The sequence below is a fragment of the Primulina huaijiensis genome, chromosome 15, assembly GCF_012295235.1.
Source record: "Primulina huaijiensis isolate GDHJ02 chromosome 15, ASM1229523v2, whole genome shotgun sequence".
NCBI lineage: Eukaryota > Viridiplantae > Streptophyta > Magnoliopsida > Lamiales > Gesneriaceae > Primulina > Primulina huaijiensis.
In genome coordinates this window covers 23,008,068-23,022,927 of record NC_133320.1, presented here as the reverse complement: position 1 = coordinate 23,022,927, position 14,860 = coordinate 23,008,068, and the positions used below count along the sequence as shown (strand labels likewise).

The 14,860-nt window shown below is 37.1% G+C and overlaps 1 protein-coding gene across 1 annotated transcript; it reads left to right on the top strand.

Moving 5' to 3' along the window:
* The first annotated feature begins 3,781 nt into the window (after positions 1–3,781).
* On the top strand, positions 3,782–14,652 carry LOC140958444 (conserved oligomeric Golgi complex subunit 7). Its single transcript, XM_073415884.1, has 10 exons — positions 3,782–4,222; positions 4,595–4,684; positions 4,781–4,900; positions 4,989–5,090; positions 5,221–5,498; positions 5,867–6,012; positions 6,838–7,036; positions 12,359–13,043; positions 13,324–13,656; positions 14,141–14,652. The coding sequence occupies exons 1-10, from the start codon at positions 3,938–3,940 to the stop codon at positions 14,417–14,419; spliced, it is 2,517 nt and encodes an 838-aa protein (XP_073271985.1). The 5' UTR covers positions 3,782–3,937; the 3' UTR covers positions 14,420–14,652.
* The last annotated feature ends 208 nt before the right edge of the window (positions 14,653–14,860 follow it).

The following is a 14,860-nucleotide window of genomic DNA, read 5'->3' as shown; positions in this document are numbered from 1 at the left end:
TTTTTTTTTCTCCTCTTTTTCCTTCTTGAACCGGTCCATGATATCGCTTTAGAAAAATTACCATAATCTTCAAAACAAATTCAATAAATTAAAACTGTTAACCCTTCTCTTTATTAATACGCGCATAACCAAAATATTTGTTCCTAATTTCATAGTGCAAATCAATTGCAAAGTTTATTTGTCCCTCCTATCAACCAAAAACAACCAACCATCATGTCATGTTCTAAAATCGACAACAAGAAAAACGAAGCATCCGACACAACAACCTTCGAAGATCTCTCTCTCGACTTGCAAAGTGAGATTATAGCTCGCGTAGCATCAACATCGCTCGTCGATTACTTCAATTTCAAATATAGGTGCATCCATCGACACGATATAAAAAAATTAAATTCGATTTTAATTGTTTGAACCAATTTCAATTGTTTCAATTTAAATATTTTTTTGTCACGAGATTTAATTATATTAAAACTTTTGGGTTATTTTGTAGTTGCAAGAAGATTCGAAAATTGGCGGATGAGGGGTTTGTGTATGGACGAGTTTGTCTTGATAAAATCCCAATTGATGCATGGCACAGCTCCAATGGAAGGATTTCTCTGTTTATCCATCAATGCTCGGAAAACGATAACCCAGAGGCACTGTTCAGGCAAGCAATGGTATGTATTTCTCCTTTAATTACTTTGATAATTCTGTGTATGATTTTTAAAAATCAACCAATTCTGAAATCTTGGCATGGGATGGCCAAAAAAGTCCGATCCATGGAATATCTTATGTTTTCAAATAGCCTCACATTGAACCTTAATTTTCATGAGCCAACGATATTTTAAAATTTTACGAGCGAAATACATGTTTTTTTATGAGTAAATAGTATTTTAAATTTTCACGCGCGAAATTTTTATATTTGATATTTAAGCTAACGGTATTTTTAAATTTTCACGAGCGAAATTTTTTATATTTGATATTTAAGCTAACGGTATTTTTAAATTTTCACTTACGAAATATATATATATATATATATATATATCGTAAGTCAACGGTATTTTAAATGTTTACGAGTGAAATTTGATAAGCCAAAACGTTGTATCTAGTAGTTACTTTTATATGTGATTTAATTTACTACACAATCTGATTTTCCAATAACCGATGTTTATCAGGAAAATCAACTAGTTTCTATAAAACTCGATAGTATATAAATGCAGTGTATTTATATATCTCAGGTCGAGTACTTTTGTTGGGGTGATGTAGAAACGGCCACTGAGTACTTGAACAGCGCCGCACAATTAAACCATCATGGCGCGGCTTACCTATTTGGAATCATGTCAATATTCCATGGAAAGGAGTATAAAGATGATGGGATCAAGATATTGAGTACAGTTAAGAAATCGAGTTGTTTTAACAAATTGGTGAAGACTTATCGGAAACTTTTAATCCAGCTTCTTAGTAACACCAAGATACAAAACCTCGACGTTTTGTACTGTCGTCCGATTTGTTGCGATAAAGGATTTCATGGTTATTGCGACGCTTGCTTCTGCGATTGCGAATTGTCGTATATTTTCAAAGCCATCGATGCGGGGTCAGCTCGTAACCATTAGTGGTGGATTTGTTCAATTACTGGTATTGATGTAAGAATCTTGAACTGTTTATGAAATATTAATGTGAAGTGGATTTTGTTCGTTCGACAAATTCTTTGATACCATTAATTCCAAATTAGTAATCATGTGTGCTAAAATTAAAACAAAAAATTTCATAAATCTAATTAGGTATTTCGTAAAGTCCGTCCAATAGACTTGCCCACATGCATGTATGCAAAATTTCGAAAGTATTAGGAATAATATGGTGTAATAATATAGAATATATATTATGGTATTTCTGGATTTCTTTTATTAAAAAAAAATTCAAAAATACCATATCGGTATTCTAAAAATAAAAATTCTTGCCTCCAAAAAAAAAAACTAAATTACCATAATCTATATTTTATATTATTGTCATATTATTTTTATTACTTACATATAAAAATACGACTAAATGCATTGAAAACTACCATAATCTAGTATTCATAAAAAATCGACCATAATCTATACATTTTTTTTTATCTATCATATTATGATTATTACTTTTACATATAAAAATACAACTAAATTCATTGAAAACTACCATTAAACAATATGAGTTGTGTGACAGTCTCACAAATCTATATATGTGAGACGAGTTGACCTGATCAATTCTTGGATTTTCATGGGTCAGGTCAACTAAAAGACATTTTTCACAAAACTAACCTAATAAAACGATCTCATAAAAATATTTTAAACTCTATATTGTTTATAGTTATCATTGAGAATTGTTTTTTATTTTAATTTTACAATAAAAAATACAAAAAAAAAACCTAGTCATCTAGAATACTAAAAATTACTCACTCCACGAAAAGAATAATTCAAACTTTCTTCAATTTTAAATATACTCATTAACCTAATCATTTCAAATCAAATGTTTTTGATTCGAAATCTTTTCACAAATCTAAATCAATCAATCTAAACAGAACATCAAGCTTGCACGCACAAAAAATGAATCACTTCTTCAAAAACCAATATTTCATAATGCAAATCATTTGCAAATTGCAAAATTTATTTGTTCCTATCAACTCGTTCATTAAAATCAAGAACAAGAAGAACGAAAACATATGCATCACTTATTCAATAATTGTTCTTTCATAGTGCAATATCATTAGCTATATTTGGTCCTCCTATCAACAAAGACTGACCGTGTCATGTTCTAAAATCGAGAACAAGAAACACGAAGCATCTGGCCCAAACATCGAAGATCTATCTCTAGACTTGCTAAGTGAGATTAAAGCTTGAGTAACATCAGCATCACTCACCGATTACTTTAATGGATTTGTGACAGTATAACGAAAAATTTTAATCGATCTTTGAGGAACACAAATATTCAAAACCCCAACATACTCTATTATGGTTCGATTTGTTGCGGCAGAGCATTTCATGATAGTTATTGCGATGCTTGCTTCTGCGATTTCGAATTATCGTAAAGCTCATAAGCATTAGGGATGAATTGTTTAATTACAAGAATCTTGAACTACTTATGAAATATTAATGTGAAGTGATTTTGTTAGTTCGCCAACTAAATGGTTTGACACCCTTTACTGTGATTTTGAATAGTCATAATAATATTTGCGACAATTTTAATTTATATATAATTTAATGAATAAAATATAATGGATTTTCTAATAAAGTGACGCCCATGTCATTAACTAGTTGACTCCACATACCACATCCGATTCCAATGGGACCTAATTCAAAAGAAAGATGATACTATCTCCAAACATTTCCATATATAATAAGTATCTACATAGTGAATTGTACATGCGATAATAGTCAAAATGAACATATAAGTTTGAACATTTTGTATTTTCGTTACATAAATATATAATTTTGGATTTTGATCATTTAAATTATGTTGTGTTTTGACTGTTATTCTATTTTTATGGAGTATTGACATGATATCAGACACGTAAGCATTTCACGATGTCATATCAGTATTTTTCGATACTACTTCAGTATTTTATGACTCCACGTCAGTACGTCAACGAAAAGTGGACCAGAACCAAGACATAATCAAACTTATAAAATCAAAACATGAAATTGAATATCCATACGACCAAAACACAAAATGGCCTAAATAATTTAAAATCCTAACAAATTACTTTTAAATAAGCTTAAACCTTTTTGTATTAGTGAGCCGGCAACCTTCAGCAGTTTATTTGGATCCAAGTTTCAACATGATAAATATTGGGCCTAAGTAGTAAGATCAGAATTGGGACTGGTGGGCGTTGATGGAAAAGCAGAAACTGAAAAGGTTGGACCAATTTGTCGTGTGTGTTCCCGCAATCGGCCGTTGAAGTAAATTGTACTGTGAAGCAACCAAAATGATGGTGGATCTGAGCGCCTTCTCCGACGAGAAATTCGACCCGAAGAAATGGATAAATGGGGCGTTGCAGCAGAGGCACCCTCAGGATCCGGTTGAGAAGCAGTTGGTGGATCTGGAAATGAAGCTTCAGGTGGTGTCGGAGGAGATCGCCGCCTCACTTGAGGAGCAGAGCTCCGCCGCAATCCTCCGTGTTCCTCGCGCCTCACGAGATGTCCTTCGTCTCCGCGATGAGGCGCTTTCTCTCCGCTCCTCCGTCGCCTCTATCCTCCTTTTCCTCAAAAAGGTATTTAATTCTCTGCCCATGCATTGCTCTCATTATTGTCCATCTTATCTTTGCTAAATTTTATCTTCTTCTTCTTCTTTTTTTTTTTTTTTTAAATAGGAACGGTAGTCTTCCGTAGTAAATATCTGATCTTTTTCCACAAAATTTATTTTATGCTGAAAAATGTTGAAAATACGTAATCAACTGAAGAAAGAGATTGAAGAGAGTGCGCCAATCGGATAAATTGAAGATATATTTTGAGTGATGTGTGATGAGTGTTTTGCTTTGACACAAAAATGTGCTTATGTCTACGTATAGAAGTACTGGGCCAGAATTATGTGTAAAAGCTGTTATCTCGATGCCTTTATGTTCATTAAAAAGAAAGTCATGCAGGCGGAGGGATCCTCTGCAGAATCAATAGCTACTCTTGCCAAAGTTGATACTGTGAAGCGGAGAATGGAAGCTGCATACGATACATTACAGGTAGCACTTGTTTCAATTGTCATGTTGATATCAGATCCTGCCAAATGATTATCTGATTGTCACCGGTGACTCAATGTTGCTTACGGGGCTCAACAGGACGCTGCCGGCCTAACACAACTGAGTTCGACCGTGGAAGATGTATTTTCCAGTGGTGATCTCCCACGGGCTGCAGAAACTCTGGCAAACATGAGACACTGTCTGACTGCTGTTGGGGAGGTGATTTATGGCTCATTCTCATAAGGATGATTTTTCGTACCACAGCTGGCAAAGATGAAATTACATTGTACACAACTCAAAATTTCAGGTTACTGAATTTGCTAATATAAGGAAGCAGCTTGAAGTTTTAGAAGATAGACTTGACTCTATGGTTCAGCCTCGCCTGACAGATGCATTGAACACTCGAAAAGTATTTGTTTTCAAACATTTTTTATGTGTTATATTTCTTGAAGAAATTTATCTGTGCCATATTACCTTCTGTCCTTGTGTTTTTCTTCACGGACTTCTGAGCTGGCTATATCCTTCATTGTTTTCCGTAGGTTAATGTTGCTCAAGAAATGAGGGGAATCCTCACTCGAATTGGGAGATTTAAGTCCTTAGAGGTTCATTACACAAAAGTGCACCTAAAATCCATAAAGAAGTTCTGGGACGAGTTTGACTTGAGGCAACAATCTAATAAACTTGCAAATGAGAAAGAAGCAGAAAGAGTCCCAAGCGGCCAGGGATCTCAATCGAATTTGTCAACAGTTTCATTGTCAAGCTGGTTGCCTAGTTTCTATGATGAGTTGCTTCTTTATCTTGAACAAGAATGGAAGTGGTAATATTTCTATAAATCAAAAGGCTTTTGAAGTTTTTGCTCCTCGAGAATTAATACTAGTGTTGTTTGCCTAATGAGATATAGGAAGTACTAGTAAATATGTTACTTTAACAGTTGATATTGGAGGTTGCTTCTGCCTGGTACATGAACTGACATTGCAGTGATGTAGTTTGCCAAAATTCTGAATCAGTTTATAATTTCAAACATCATCTTTTAATTACATGAAACCCTGGATTCTCTGTCATGGTAAAGTAGGCAACAGAAACAGATGGAAATGGTTCTTGGTTCTGATTCTGGTGTTTTTAAGTTGCAATAATCATTGTTTATAGAAATTAACCATTTCACACTCAAAAAACTTCCTTCTACAGGTGCATCCTTGCTTTTCCTGAAGATTATAAAGCTCTTGTTCCAAAGCTGTTGATTGAAACGATGTCAGCTATTGGAGCAAGTTTTGTGGCCCGTATTAATCTTGCAACTGGTGATGTTGTTCCTGAGACCAAATCATTGGCCAAAGGTTGTAATCGATTTGGAACTTTTTTGAAACTGAACTTATGGTACAATCTTGAGTTCTGAAGGGAATATTGAAGTTATCTTTTGACTCTTAAGTATTCTAGTTTGGGAACGTTCGATGAACATGTGTGTGAAGGATTAGGTTAAACTTGCCCATTCATTAGCAAGCCATTGGTAAAAAAATAATTAAAAAAGTAGAGGATGTATGGTTAACTTCTAGCTTTGTAAGAATTTAATTTTCACCATCTGTGAACTTAATCCTCTATATTTTGTGAAGCTTTGAGTTGCCTACAAGCGCAAATCAAGAAAGGATGACTGCTTCAATAATATGAATCAGTTTGTTATAGGCCAGTGAAGTATTTACTGTAGTCTAGTAGCTCTACCATCTTTTCATCTTTTTATATAGATGTCCCAACTACTTAAGCCAATCATATTAAAATAAGTAACTTAAATAATCTGCTTGACTTCTGTGCATGCTCAACTTAATGGTATGTTTGAAACTCATTTCAATATTTTTTCCAGTTAAGTATGATGAACAGTATGTCTATGGCGGTTATTGCCGACCCCAGAAACAAGGAAAATTGATATGATAAAGGAATAAATTTAAGCGCGATTGTTTCAAAAACCTTCCTCGTTCATAAGAAATTTTGACTTCCTTATTTTATTATAATGATCTGAATCAAGTGGCTTTTAAGATATATAGCAAATAATATTGAAGTTACCAGGGAAGCTGGTTGTCCCACATTCATTCTCGTTATTGTCTCCTGGCTGTTAATTTTTACCCTTTCGTTGTCCTTCATTTAATGGATTTCTATCTCGTTGGTTTCAGGTATATTAGACATCTTATCTGGAGATTTGCCTAAAGGTGTCAAGATGCAGACTAAACATCTGGCGGCCCTGATAGAACTACATTCCATAACAGGGACTTTTGCCAGGAATATTCAACATCTGTTTTCCGACTCAGATCTTCCTGTGTTGTTGAATACATTAAAGGCGCTCTACCTTCCTTTTGAAACTTTTAAACAAAGGTAACAGGCTTCTGTGAATCTATGGATTTTACTATATTTTTTGAGCTTGATCAACTAGAGTATATTATCATAACATGCATATATCAGTTCATAACATGCATATATCAGCTGAACTGATATTGAGTTGCAACAAGATAAGTGTTGTGAAACATGGATGAGACACGTAATTTGGAAATCAGAATTCTCTTTGTTTGATTAGACGAAAATACAAGATACTTACTTATAGATCTAGTCAACCAAACCTAGGACTCTAATCTAGTGAAGATAGTGCAAACTTTGAATTACGAAAAATATGGAATCCTTATCCTAATCAACCAAGGGAGCCGATAATGTCATCCAACGCTCTCTCTCAAGTTGAGTCGTATATGTTGATTATGCCCAGCTTGGAACACTAGTCTTCAAAATTGGGTCACTGAAGTGCTTTTGTTAAGATGTCTGTGACTTGCATGCGTGTTGAGGTGTGGTTGAGGGCAATGACTTTCTTCTCACTTGTAAAATGACGATCCACTTCAATGTGTTTTGTCCTGTCGTGATGGACTGGATTCTTGGTTATACTTATATTAACTTGATTTTCACACAATTCTTCCAGTAATTGACCATCTTCGAGTTTTAACTCACCAAGTAGTCTTTCCAGCCACATTCCCTCGCATATACTATGAACCAATGCTCAATATCCCGCCTCTGTACTATTACGAGCCACCAGTGTATGCTTCTTACTACTCCAGGTTACCAGATTCCCCCACACAAATGTGCAATAACTTGATGTATATTGCATATCCGTTTGTGAGCCAGGCCAATCAGCATACACTTTGATGTTTCTGTCTAAGGATCTTTTGAAGAATAATCTTTTTTCCCGAGTTTCTTTTAAGATATCTCAATGCATGATATGCGCTTCCATGTGGTCCATCGTTGGATTATTCATGAATCGACTGATGACGTTAAACGCAAATCCAGTGTCGGGAGGTGTACGCGAGAGATAGATTAGGTTGCCAACAATCGTTTGTACCTTCCTTTGTCAACTGCAGGACAACCGTCTCTTGACCCAGTTTTACATTAACATCCATGGGCGTATCTATTGGCTTGCACCCCAACCTCCCAGTTTCTTTTAAGAGATTCAACATTTAGTTCCTTAGAGAAATTGAAATTCCAAGTGATGATCTCGCCACAGCGCCACTTCCATTCCCAAAAAATATTTAAGGTAACCAAGGTCTTTCATTTCGAATTCTTTTGATAGCAATGCCTTAACATGGGTCATTTCTTCTGCGTGATTTTCTGTAAGAATAAATCGTCAACATGAACTATGATAATTGTGAGCTTCCTTTCTTCGGAGTGTTTGACGAATAAAGTGTGATCAGATTGACCATGGATGTAGCCATTTCCTTTGATTACATTGTAAAAACGATGGAACCAGGCTCGAGGTGATTGCTTTAAGCCATAAAGGGATTTTCTTAATTGCATACTTTTCCGGCAATAAGCTTTGTTTCGAATCCAGTTGGAATATCTATGTAAATTTCCTCCTCGAGATCTTCGTTTAAGGAGGTATTTTTGACATCAAGCTGATATAATGGCTAGTTCAGTTTCGCAGCAACAGATAAAAAGACCCGGATGGTATTAAGTCTGGCCATCGAAACAAAGGTTTCTTGATAATCAATGCCATATAATGTATGATTGTGTGTACTCTTTGGCTATTAGTCGAGCTTTGAATCGTTCTATGTTTCCATCAGCTTTGTGCTTAACTGAGAAGCTCCATTTGCACCCTATAGTATGTTTACCAAGTGGAAGTTCAGTGATGAGCCAAGTGTTTTTATTCTCAGGAGACTTTATTTCATCAAGGGCTACAACTTTCCAGTTTGGATCTTGAAGAGCAATTTCCGTGGTTGATAGAATCTGGACATGATCAATCTTGGAGACAAAAGCTCGATATGCGGATGATAAGTGCTCAAGAGAGACAAAATTACAAATAGGGTGTTGTGTATGATGCCTCACGGCTCTCCTCAATGCTACATACCTAGCATAATGATTAATATGTTCAATTACATGGGAATCAACATCACCTTGGGTATTTTTTTTTATGGATTTAGGTTCCGAAAAAGCATCAGGGCCATGCTGACTTTGTTCAGGGTGTTTTAGAGCCCTTTGTGATTTGGTTTTCTCCGAGAATAGACATGTAATGGTTCCCGGTTTGATTTGGGTAAAGCTGATGTGTTTGGTTCGAGAGGCTCCATATGAGGTAAGGTTGGTGTGTTTGGTTCGAGGGGTTCCATCTGAGTCCTAGTTCATGGTCTTAACATGGTATCATGGCTTAGACCCAAGTCCATAATCTTAACATGTCTCTCGAACCAAACACATTAGCCTTACCCAAATCAAACCGGGAACCATTACATGTCTATTCTCGGAGAAAACCAACTGGGGTAAGGCTGGTGTGTTTGGTTCTAGGGGCTCCAACTAAAGGAAGGCAGGTGTGTTTGGTTCCCAGTTATGCGGTTCACACACTCTCTCCCTCTGAATCGAAAAAGTGGGATAAAAAGGCTCAGTTTCGAAGAAAGTAATATCCATGGAGGTGTAATATCATTTAGTGGTTGGAGAATAACACCAATACCCTTTTTGATTGGGAGAATATCCCAAGAAAATGCATTTCAGGGACCTTAGTTCAAGTTTCCCACGATCATGTTGGTGTATATGCACAAACGTAGAACAACCAAAGATTTTGAGAAGAATATTCTGGACGAGGTGAGGTGTAGGGAAAGTAGCTAGGAGTAGCAATTGGTGTTCTGAATTTGAGGACACGAAAGGGCATTCGATCGATGAGGTAAGTTGTGTTAAGGACAACATCTCCCCAAAAATGTTTATGGACATTGTGGGTGAAGAGTAAGGTCTTGCTACTTCCAGAATGTGGCGATTTTTCCGCTCAGAGACACTATTCTGTTGGGAGTATAAACACGAGTTTTGGTGAATGATACCTTGGTTTTAAGGTAGGAGCCAAGGATAGAGTTAAAGCAATCTGGGGCACGACCCGTTCGTAAGATTTTTATGTTGGTAGCAAATGCATTTTGAATCATGACATGGAATTGCTTGAAGAGTTGGCTAATCTCAGATTTATCTTTCATTAAAAATACCAAAGAGAGACGGGTATGATCGTCCACAAATAATATGAACCAACATGAAACCGAAATATTTTTCACACTTGAGGGACCCCATATGTCACTATGAACTAGTGCAAACGGATGAGAGGGTTTATAGGATTGTGATGTGAAAGTAAAGGTTTGTGTTTAGAAAATTGGCTCACATAACACTGAACAAAACTGAAATTTTTATTATGAACCAAAAAGGGAAATAATTTCTCAAGATACACAAAATTTGGATGCCCTAAACGATAATGCCATGTCACTATCCTTATTTAAAAGTAAAGCAGAATTAGAAACCAATGAAGAATGGTTGTTCCAAGCCGAGGGTGTTAGGGAGGCTGCCATCTTTAGGAGATAAAGCCCCTGGACAGTAATCAGCATTGCCAATAGTCTTCTCCGAGGCCAAGCCCTGAAAAATTACAAGAATCATTCAAGAATTTTGTGGAGCACTTGAGATCCCTATTGAGTCGACCGACTGATAAAAGATTACAATTGAGATCAGGAACAAATGAAACAAAGTTCAAAGACAAGGTATCAAAATATGAGTGGTTCCAGATCCAAGCACATTAGCACAATAGCCGTTCGCTAGGCAAATTGAGGATAAAGTTGAGCGGGGGCTGTAGCCATGTAACAGTTGCAGATTGCCTGTCATGTGCTCTGAAGCACCGGAGTCTATTATATAAGAGTCGGATAATACGCGCTGTGACAGTAATGCAAAGGAAGAGATACCTGTATGGGCAGCACTTCCAGTGCCAATAATTGAGGAATTGGTGGTAGAAGCAGCTTGACTCAACAGCTTATGGAGCATTTCAAGTTGGTCTTTAGTGAAAGGCTGAGAATTCGATGCATCAGGTGCTCCCACCACAGAGTTAGCACGCCTGTCTCAAGCAGATTTCCAGTTTGCAGGTTTCCCATGGATCCTCCAACATGTCTCCAACGTTTGGTTAGGCTTCTTGCATTTGTCGTACCAAGGACGGCCCTGGCGCATATTCTGATTGGCAGTAGTATTCCAGGAGTTTGACACACTTGGAGGGATTGCTGGATCGGCAGAGTTTAGATTCGCAGTGTGCAGAACCCTCCACAAGTGGGCGCTTGACGAAGATCCGAGCATCAGCTTACGCCTACTTTCCTCATGGCGTACAGCGCACTGCAGAAAATACTTCACGAAACTTGGTAAGGTCTTAACTGCAAGCACACGCCCAGCACTTCATCTAATTGACTGTTGAGCCCTAAGAGAAATTTGAAACTTTGTTTTTCTCAATGATGGCTTTGTAACATGCTTCATCGTCGGCACACTTCCAGTCGTGCACTTCAAAAAGATCAAGTCGTTGCCAACAACGGGTGAATGATGTAAAACACTGTAATGATGCATCACCTTGCTTTAACTCTTGAAGGTTGCTTTCTATCTTAAAGAGTTCGGCAGTATTTTTGCTGCATGAGTATGTATCCCCGGCGGCATCCCAACTCTTCTTTGGCCGCAGGATACAGTAAGAAATTTTCACCAATTTCGGTAGTCTTGGAAGTGATTAACCACGACATAACCGCATTGTTCTCCGATTTCCAGACTTTGAAACCCCCTTGTCATCCTTCGCTGGTCATTTAGATGCTCCTGATAATAAATCATCCTTGCCCTTCCCACAAATAAACATCATAACTGATTGTGACCATTCGAGATACTTGTGGCCATCCACTTTGTGATTTGTGATAGGGATGGACGTGTTATCGGAAATTACAGCATGTTGTGGTTAAGGTTTGAGGGCACGTCGGATGAATCATCTAAAGCGGATGCCACGTCGTATATCGTAATTGATCGTTCAATAGCTCTACCATGTTGTGAAATGTGGATGAGACATGGATTCATGGAATAGGGAAATCAGAATTCTCTAACTGATCGATTAAAATAAAGTACAAGATACATACTTATAGTTCTAGTCAACCAAAACTAGGACTCTGAATCTAATCTAGTGAAGATAATGCAAACTTTGAATTACAAAAAATATGGAATCCGTATCCTAATCAACCAAGGGAGCCTATAATGTCATCCAACAATAAGTGATAACATATTTGAAGGCTTTTTCTCTGAGAGTCTTGTGGTGTGAAGATGCTTCTTGCATATTCAACCCTAACCAATTTATATACATACTACCAAGCCACTCATTACTGCATAAATTAACTGGTTATTGAATTCATATTTTAGGTATGGGCAAATGGAACGTGAAGTGCTATCTGGTGGGATTGCAGGACTTGATCTTAGGGGAGTTAGTACTCGTATTATTGGTGTCCAGGGAGTCGAGCTTAGTGAAACCGTTAGAAGGATGGAAGAGTCCATCCCACATGTCATTCTGCTTCTTGAAGCTGCCACCGAGAGGTGCATTAATTTTACTGGTGGTTCTGAGGCAGATGAGCTTATTCTTGCTCTTGATGATGTAACATTGCAATACATTTCTGCGCTTCAAGGCAACCTCAAGTCACTAAGAGCAGTTTGTGGGGTGGATTCCATGGTGGATAATGTTGGAACAAAGAAGGAAATGGGATTGGATCGGAAGGAAGCAGCTTCACATGCTCGTAGAGTTGATTTCACGTCAAATGAGGAGGAATGGTCATTTGTCCAGGGTGCTTTACAAGTACTCACAGTTTCGGACCGTTTGACTAGTCGGATTTCAGTTTTTGAAGCTTCCTTAAGGTCCACTCTTGCTAGATTGAGTACTAACTTGTCTCTCTCTGTATATGGTTCAAATCTTGATCAAAACCAATCACATGTGGATGACACTCCTGGAAATGGCGAGTTGTCTATAGCTGGACGGGCTGGTTTGGACGTGGCAGCTCTTAGGCTTGTCGATGTCCCTGAAAAGGCTCGGAAACTTTTTAATCTCTTAGAGCAGGTTCTTGGCTTTGCGTGATTCTTGTCAATACTGTATTGGTCATCTTATATAATTTAGCAGAATCATGTGTAGGGAATTGTACTATTATGTAGTATCTTTTTCGAACTAATGATTTTGAAAGAAATATTATCATTTCTCACTTAGATTTAGAGAAACCTACTGAAGCATAAAATAATCTTCCTTATAATACCCATAAGATATGCAATCTGATATTTTTATTTTTTAATTTAAAAATTATTATGATTTATTCAAATTTCTTATGGAGTCATGGTTGTTGCAGTCAAAAGATCCCCGGTTTCACGCCCTTCCACTCGCTTCTCAAAGAGTGGCTGCTTTTGCTGAGGCAGTCAATGAGCTAGTTTACGACGTCCTTATTTTAAAAGTAAGACAACAGTATAATGATTTGTCTCGGCTGCCTGTATGGACATCTGTTGAAGAACCAAGTGCTTTTCCCGTCCCAAGCTTCAGTGCATACCCACAATCTTATGTGACCAATGTTGGTGAATACCTGCTTACATTACCTCAACAACTAGAACCACTTGCCGAAAGCATTTCTAACAGTGATGCCAATACTGAAGAGGCACAGTTCTTTGCCACTGAATGGATGTTCAAGGTGACTAAATGCTTTCACTCTGATAGAATTTCGAAAACTCGGTGATTTTACTTGAACTCACCCATATATATCAATAAAACATGCCCGATAGTCATAGGGCAGAGACCAAAAATTTTATATGTCTTAGGTTGGGTAATGAAATATTTAGGAGTGAAAGTTGATAATTATGGAGGAATATATAGCTGTTGTTGTACTAAAAGTCGTAGGCTACGTTTCAGTCGTACCACATATGCTGGCACATAGTACTGAAAGGAAATTTGTTGCTGTCTAGCAAAAGATCCTAGTGGGAAATTTTGGTTGTAAAGAACAGAACTCATGGAAGTCGCTACTCCATGCTAAGCACCCTGTAAAGGTGCCTGTTTGGTTTCTGTGAACTCTACTGCCGAGTTTCTTTATAATTAGGTCATGACCAAAATGTGAGCCATCTCTGTGATACCATCTTCATTTAAAGTTAACAGACAATGTGATTCTATTATGTTGATAGGTTGCTGAGGGAGCCACTGCTCTTTATATCGAGCAACTGCGTGGAATACAGAAGATGACAGATCGTGGAGCCCAGCAGGTCTCGGTCGATATTGAGTACTTGAGCAACGTCCTTTCAGCTCTATCAATGCCCATTCCTCCAGTTCTTGCCACATTTCATACATGCTTTTCTGCACCAACAAACGAGCTCAAAGATCTAATGAAATCAGATTCAGGAGGCCAGCTTGATCTTGCAACTGCCAATCTTGTCTGCAAGATTCGAGGTTTGAGGCTCGAATAGTTCAGTTTCCACCACATCAATGAGTTATGATGGAAGCAAGTTTCCTTTTTTGCCTTTTCTAAAACCATTGCGTAGCAGGCATAATTTTGAAAACGAACTAAACTCCAGTAACTCTTTTTTGTTCTTGTTTTTCTCTTAGTACCATCCTTTGTTTCATTTATAAATGACCTATATATTATATACACAGCGAAAAAACAATTTAGTATATCGATGCTTGTATAATTTTTTTATTATTTATTTTGAAATTATTTTACAGGCACTCAGCATTTCAATTATTTAAGTATTTACGACCGCGCAACCATTGTGAGATACTTGATAATCTGATGAATTAAATGGATCATATTTTAAAGGCAGAAATGAAATTAACGCACATTATAAATTTAATTAATAATAAAAAGAAGAAGTGGGTCTCTTGTGAGACGGTTTCACGAATCTTTATCT